Raw genomic sequence first — 7,945 nt, forward strand, 5'->3', positions numbered from 1 at the left:
GGCGAATAAGGGGTGATGGGCTGGTGGCTTGGAGTTGGGAGGGGGGCCTACAAGCCTTACCCCTCACCATCTGCTGAACAGGCTAAGTGAGGACAGGGGTAGGGCCAGAGTGCGGGTGGAGTATGTGAGCGCGTGCATGGAAACTACGCGTGTATCTGCATGCACGCACCTGTTAGTGTGTCAGTGGGCGGGTGAGTGGGATGGCAGATGGACAGGGCATACTCCTGGCACTACAGCTTCAGTGTTAGTCATCCCAAATTAAGGAGTATCCCCCCTTCCCCCACATTCCTAACCCCTGCTACCTAATACACAGTGCCAGCCAATTCTTTATGTTTTGCTCAGTTTGATCAAGACATCCATGATTAGAGACATTATGAGGTGGGTGAGAGGGTGTGTGAACAGTTTATCCATGCGGCTCTTTACTGTAATCAAAGCCAAACAGATGCAGTCTCATTGGTCCCCACGCCACTCAGCAATATCTCATATTCTGACATTGCAGACACATTTTATCCAAATTTCATCTTGAGCAAAATGCAGCAGAAATATGGATATATTTACACACACACACACACACACACACACACACACACACACACCACTGCTGCCCCAGACAACACATCTTCATTCCATAATTTGATAATCCCCCTACCAACCCCCTTGTTGTTTGCCTGAATTTACTCTCACACATTGTGATCTGTTTATTCCCCCCCCCCAAATTTAGGGGGGAAAAAAAAAAAGGGGGTCAGAGTGGCAGACAGTTCAGTCTTGCTGAGCAGTAATCTGAAAAAAAAAATGCCTGTAATCCTCCATACAGAGCCCTTCTGGAGACCGTGGTTATATGTGGAGGTGTAGCCTCGTCTCAGTTTAGCAGCCATGTGTCTGACCAAGCCTGACACGCAACTAGGTCCTTACAGCTGCCAGGACACACACTGAGAGATGAGGCACAGTAAAGCTGCCCCCGGTCACTCACTGGAATAATTATGCTTCCCCCCCCCCATACAATGCCGAGGTGGCGCAGGTCACTGAACTTAATCATCTCTGTGTTGGTACAAGTGACATAAATGAGAGCCAATGAAATCATGGTTTATGATCATGCTATTATAAATTTAGAGTGGGCACAGTACACCAACTGGCACTCTTTCTGAAAGTTGAGATGATCAGACTAAAACAACGCTCACTGATAACTCTTTACTTGGAAACACCAAAAGTGACAGTATGAGTGTATTAGCTTTTATTTTGGTGGCACTCATTTTTAGAGAGAACACGTGATTTCTCCCAGGAGACTTCTACAACGACGAAGTGGCACTGGTACTCCTGAAACAAATGGCAAATTAGTACATTTAACTACTATGCAATTTGAAAATATATTTTAAAAAAAGGGGGGGGGAGGGGTTAGTGGGGTTATGATGCATTTACCCCCTCGGTGTGTTATGCACCACCCAGTTCTTGAACTTGCCTTGCGTCTAGACTGGAAAGCACATGGCTCGCTGTCCGCAGCAGCGTGGTTTCTGCTGCACACAGTCTGCCCCAGCAGCATGTCCAGAATGTACTTTATTCCCGCAACTACCTGCAGAAAACATCACCACCTATTCGTATATTTTAACTGAAAATTGGGTTGTGACTTCTGATGAAGTTTTACCTGAATTTTAGCCGATGTTATCGCCACAGTTTTATAAGCGAACATCTCTCCTGCGTTGACTTTGTTGAATTCAGCCACAGCAAAGTGAGCTGCCGTCAAAACCCTGGTGTCGTTAACCGGAACACGTCGGGGCTCCCCGGTCATGGTTTGTTCGGCGGCCGAAGCACAAACAAAAACAAAAAACCAGGCAAACATCCTGAATCAAAACATGTGGGTTCAAAGTTTATAAAAGAACGTCTAGGCTCTGAGTGCCTAACTTCGCATTATATGCCGGGTTAAAACTTGCTCGGTAAACGCACACCTGCGTCCAATCTGCTGATTAACTGAACGTAAAAGAGACACGCGCCACTCAGAACAGTAGATTCGGTGTTGCGCGGCAACCACGTTGCTGAGCTACCGAGAAACACAAGCTACTACAGACTAAAAAATATATATATACACAATGAATTTAAGAACTAATGGCATGTTTATTATTTAAAACAACAATGTCACTGCTATAAAGACAAAGTATCAGTGATTATTTGAATATATGAAGGGTGACAAGGGGGAAAAAAATAACAGAAACGCCAATAAAAGGGATAAAACCCCATTCTTCTTAAAGTTATTCACTCATTTTGTGTTTTGATCATGTGGGTAAGCCTAAAATCTTTCACAGGTGTTTCTCCTCAGATCTCTCCCCTTGAATCTGCAGGTCTGGATCAACTTGATCCTTATTTTCACAAGCTGACAAGAGATTTTATATTAGAACAACTAACTTCTCTTTTTAACATTCTCCTTTCAAACAATGAGATCTCTGTCATATGGAAATCTGCCTATGTTTTCCTTTTATTAGAAGGAAATTACCAATCAGTTACAGGCCAATTTTAGCAACGGTGTTTTAGCAAAGGTTTTCCAAAGACTTATCAATGAACAACTAACTGTTTTCCAACATTAGTCAAGTTTTAGAAAGCAGCACAGCAAAATAACAGCTGTTGTTAATGTGGTGAATGTATAATGGTGCAATGGACTGCACAAAACATTGTGCTGTTCTTTTTCGTGATCTGTTTTGACACAATTGATCATGACACCTAAATGGACAACCCAACATTGGCTTGTCTGCAAATGCTTAAGTTGGCTTTTACATTACTTGTCAGCTAGAACATAGTACGGCCCCTTTACTGCGTTTTCTTCTTCTTTTCTCCCAGTATCCAGTGGAGTTCCCGAGGGCTCTATATTAGCACCACTCCTCTCTTTCTCTATGCAACTAACATTAGTGAAAAATGTTGCATTTTCTTTTTATGCAGATGACACAGTTATCTTTGAGATCTTATATGACTCCTTGAGTCATATAAGCCCTCAAATTTCTGATGCTTGTTAAATGAAGGCAAATCCAATGTGGTGATGTTCTCAAATAGCAAAGAGTTAACAAATTTGCCTAAAATCAAAACCACTCAAGGGGGTAAAATTGAAACGGTCACAATTTAGGCAAGTATTTAGGCATCATTACAGATCAAAAAATGTCTTTTAAACCCAAGCTGAAAAGCTTGTGACCAAGCTGAAATATAATCAAGTTTCTTTTAGGAATAAATCTTATTTCTTGCTCCTGGTGTGGAAACACCTGATTTCTGCAACTTTTTTTTGTGATGGTGAGGTGTTCTTTATGACCAGTACCATTGTTCTTTATGTTTTATTATTAGCTTGGAAATCATGGACATCACTGCTTGGGCTAGTTATACACCCAGTGCACCTATGTCCCTTTATCCTGGAATAATCTACAAAAGGAGCTGAAACAATCAGAACTGAGGGAGTTAAAATCAATTTTAAAGGACCAAGTTGCTCTTGTAATGATCTGTTATTGTGTATGTTTAAAGATATTAGTGTTTGCCATTTTTATCTTTGTTATATTGTTATATATTTCTCCTGCCCTCTTTGCCAGGTCTCTCTAATAACATTTACCTAGGTAGATCAAGGATATATACGTAACCAAGCTGAATGATAGTCTCTTGTGCAACATTTTATTGGTGTGGTAAGCAATTTTAGTTTAAAGACTGCAGGGTCAGTTACTGGTTTCAAAAACTACTAAACACAAATTGTCAAACTCCTCTTAGGCCACATACAGCCCAGTGTGATTGCAAGTGAGACCAACCAGTAAAATATTGCATAGAAAAAACAGTATTCCAATGTTTTTTCCTATTTGTTTGAACAAGTAAATACTAAAAATGTAAAAATGAATTAATTAATTAATACATTTAAAAAAATAAAGTTTTAAAAAGAAAAGAAAAATCAATAAAACCAACCCCCAAATGTAAGACACCCTTTATCCCACTCCTCTCAGTTTATGTTATTGCATAAGCCACAAAATATTGACATTTGGAGCTTTTATACCTAAACAACAACATTATTTTATGTCTTTACTAATACTTTCCATATAGGTAAACTTCTATGTAGTAAAACTGGCAATACAAAATGAATAAAAGTGTTTTTTATTGAAAAATTGAAGTAGGTAATGACTGCACGAAGTTTTTACAATTTACAAAGCTATGCAGTGGGCCAAACTTAACCAGTTTCTAGCCTCTGGGTCGCATATCTGACGTGACTGTACTAAATCATTTACACAACGAGGTTATTAAAACGCAGCCTCACCCAGGCACAGAAAATTCCTTGAAATGGGGATATCAGAGAGCATTGCTGTAAATCCATCCTCAAAACTTTGAAGTCTGTGTGAGAAAGGGTACAAGCAACTTTAAAGGGGTTGCAGGGTTACCATGTTAAATACAATATCTGATGGAAACACTGCAAAATAACGCAAAGCACACCTTGCCCAACCCGAAGCCTGGCAGCAGCATGTTCATGCTATGGAAACGCTTCTATGCCGCAGACCCTGTAAGGGTTTGTGAAGGTAGATGGATCCAAAGGATCAAAATATGGGTAGTAAAATATGCTTTTTTTGGTAACAGGACAATTTTAAACATAATTTTGTATCCTTTTGCAAAGGTGTGTTTTAAAACCGAATCTATTTCTACACAATTCAGCCTGAATCTACTGCCAACTGTGACAAAAACACACAATAAATTATTTTCCTTAGTTTCCCAGCCTTATCACACACACACACACACACACACACACACACACACACACACACACACACACACACACACATACAGACACACACACGCAATATAAACATGAACTCTCACATAATTAGGCTTGCAGTAAGTCACCAAATTAAGATGAGAACAATATCAGCTAAATTGTAAGATGTGTTTATTTGTAATATGAATGGACATTCTAGGGGTTTTATAAATCTTATCATGTAATGTGACATAGTTTTTGAGTTAACTGCAGACAAATATTGAGAAATGTCGACTCATAGTTGCAGAGTCACATTCATGAGAGGATCTTTGCCCAGAGAGTAGTGTGGTGCTGTAGAAGACATTGGGAGGGGGGCATAAATGGACATAAACTACAGCGTTTGTGAGTTGCATTTAAAGATATTACCAAATTAATACCAAAATGTAAAAAAAAAATTCCTTTGTTTCACTGTGAACTTCCCACAAGCCTGCGGTAATCCAAAATGTTGAGACAGTGTGTAGTGTGGGTGGGAAAACAGCATACTGAAGGTGGGTGCTGAGTTTATTTCACAGAAGCAAATGATCTTTTCAAGGCCAATATGAAAAGGATAAATAACTGAATTAGTACTGCAACTAACCAGTGTTCCTATTTCCAGTTTATCTGCCGATTATCTCCCTGTTAATCAATAAAGGTTTTTTCTTGATAAAATATCCGAAGATGGTAAAATGGTAAAGGGAACAGAACGTGGAAAATCCCGACAACCAAAAACATGAAACCAGATAAAGAAAACCAGAAAAGTGGCATCTTTTCTTGTTAAATAAATGATTTAAATGACGAATTGCTTAACAAAATGACTGCAGAGTGATTTTCCTCTTGAACAACCAACCTCTTATTCCTGTCAGCTCTACATATATTGTATTAAGGTTCACTCAAAACCCAATCTATCATTTAATGAATCTCTTCTCCTCCTTTTGAAGGAGAAAATGTTTTGCAGCTGAACTTTAACAAGCTTTTAAAACTTGAAAATACTTCAGCAATTAGTCTCCAGAAAGAAATCATCCTGAATCAAAAGCAAACATATAAAGTTAGGATGTTGTGTAAAATGTAAATGAAGCAGTTATTTTCAGAGCATTTAAATACTCTAATTGTAAATAGCATAAAAGATAACATTTGAAGGTGAGAGCAAAAAAAAAAGGGAATAAAAAAAATGTATTTGATGCCGGCAACATATTTGTTTAGATAGAACAAGGTTGTGTAATGTTTAAAAATAACCACTGGCTGGAACATATCACAGCTAATCAGGTTAAACAGTAACACGACTGGGTGAAAAATTAACATGCCAGAGAGCCTGACGATTTTCAGAAGTAAACATGTGGAGGGGTTTACCGTCCCATGAAAGAGTACTCAGAAATTTTTAAAAATTAAATTTATAACTCAATTTAAACTTGCAAAGAATTCCCACATCTATGGTTCTCAGATAGCATCTCACAGGCAAGTAAATAGTGCACTTACTCACATTTTATTTATTCGTACACGCACTGTTCACTTTGTTAGGTTCAATTGCTTGTTAAGGCAAATATCTATCTAACAACTCAGTGCATTTAGACATGTAAACGCCATGATCAAGATGACCTGTTGAAATTAAACGGACTATCAGAAAAGTGATTTGAGTGATTCTTTACTTAAGATGGTTGTTGGTGCCAGATGGGTCTGAGTGTTTCAGAAACTGCTGATCTGCTGGGATTTTCCCACACAATCACTCCTAGGGTTTATAGCAAAAAGAAAAAAAAAGAAAATATTCAGGGAGCAGCAGCTCTCTGTGTGAAAATACCTTGTTGATGCCAGAGGTCATGCCGGAGAATGGCCCGACTGCTTCAAGCTTATAATTAGGACACAGTAACTCAAATAACCACTCGTTATAACCAAGGTACGCATACCATGGTTATAACGAGCATCTCTGAACACACAACAGTCTGAAATCTGAAAGAGATGCGAACCATGTCCGTCCCATCACTACAGCGTTACCCATCTTCTGATAGCTACTTGTAGCATTTTACAATGCTTAAATAATCTCAAACTATTTTCTTTTTTGAACATGGGAATAAGTTCACTGTACTCAAATCATGTCCACAGTCACCAGAGCTCAATCCACATCATGGATTTACAGACAGCACATCTGCAGCGACTGAGTGATGCTATCGTGCCAATATGGATGAAAATCTCAGAGCAAATTTTCCAGCACCTCGTTGAATCTATGCAAAGAATTAAGACAGCTCTTAAGGCAATGCAGTACTAGTGTGCTGTACTTAATAAAATCACCAATTAATGCATACTATGACATAGCAGCATGACATGAGTGACAGTTATAAACATAAATGGCAATCATCTGAAGAGGCACATTAGCATTTTAAAAGTGTGGCTTTTTTTCATGTTTCCTTGCTTCGTTATTTGGCATGTGATTAAGGAAACACATGAAAAAGACAAGATAAATAAATGTGTACATTCCCCTGATACACGCCATGTTAAACCATTAAAAAAATTAAATAACTCACAGACTGTAGAGAGAACTCTATGTATAAGGACAAGGCCTAAAACCAGTATCACATAGCTGTGATCTCGGGGTACTCAGAAGGTCCTGCATCAGAAAACAGATATAATTCTGTAGTGGAAATCGCTGCATGGGTGCAAGAACACTTTTGAAAAACTGCATTTACCTTCTCATTGATTGCACTTTGTCCCTACAACAAATGCAAGTTAAAAGCTTCATCATCATCTGATGACAGAAAACATAATACAAACATAATATAAACATGAAATAGAGCTCATTTAAGATGGACAGACACAAAGAGGAACTCTTTCATGTGGTTTATCCAAAGTTTTTTGTTTTTAAAAATCACAGACAAAACATCCTTGAGACTAAAGGAGAGGGACCATCTGGCTTGTCAACAGCCTTGGGTATGGAGAGGCTTTAGTGAACATGGTACATTTAACTTGCACATCTGTGAAGGCACCATTATTGCTAACGATGTACAGAGCTTTTACAGCAACATATGCCGCCATCTACATTATGTGTTTTTCAAGGATGGAGGCTGATGCCCAGTGACCCATTGAATTAGCCAAAAAGAATCAAACTTTAAGCAGTTAAAAGAGCAGAAGGGGTGATACAGCACTGGTGGACATCCCAGTGTTGACATTTAAATGTGTTGCTGGTATTAAATAAAAAAAAATGTGTCCTTTTCATAAGACCCTTATGAA

At 38.7% G+C, this 7,945-nt stretch overlaps 1 protein-coding gene across 1 annotated transcript; it reads right to left on the bottom strand.

Annotated features, from left to right (window-relative positions):
- Window positions 1-1,034: 1,034 nt before the first annotated feature.
- On the bottom strand, window positions 1,035-2,006 carry LOC102205465 (cystatin-SA-like). Its single transcript, XM_005744825.2, has 3 exons — window positions 1,640-2,006; window positions 1,457-1,567; window positions 1,035-1,314 (listed from the first exon to the last, which is right to left on the bottom strand). The coding sequence occupies exons 1-3, from the start codon at window positions 1,832-1,834 to the stop codon at window positions 1,225-1,227; spliced, it is 396 nt and encodes a 131-aa protein (XP_005744882.1). The 5' UTR covers window positions 1,835-2,006; the 3' UTR covers window positions 1,035-1,224.
- Window positions 2,007-7,945: the final 5,939 nt, after the last annotated feature.

The sequence above is a fragment of the Pundamilia nyererei genome, unplaced genomic scaffold (assembly GCF_000239375.1).
Source record: "Pundamilia nyererei isolate P.nyererei 1_Seehausen unplaced genomic scaffold, PunNye1.0 scaffold00149, whole genome shotgun sequence".
Taxonomy (NCBI): Eukaryota; Metazoa; Chordata; class Actinopteri; order Cichliformes; family Cichlidae; genus Pundamilia; species Pundamilia nyererei.

What these genes read in the sequence shown, in the direction of transcription:
- LOC102205465 (XM_005744825.2), bottom strand. Translation starts at nt 1,834, where the DNA reads ATGTTTGCCTGGTTTTTTGTTTTTGTTTGTGCTTCGGCCGCCGAACAA. An exon ending in TAACATCGGCTAAAATTCAG is followed by an intron (nt 1,568 to 1,639) that starts GTAAAACTTCAT and finishes TGTTTTCTGCAG; the next exon opens with GTAGTTGCGGGAATAAAGTA. An exon ending in CTTTCCAGTCTAGACGCAAG is followed by an intron (nt 1,315 to 1,456) that starts GCAAGTTCAAGA and finishes CATTTGTTTCAG; the next exon opens with GAGTACCAGTGCCACTTCGT.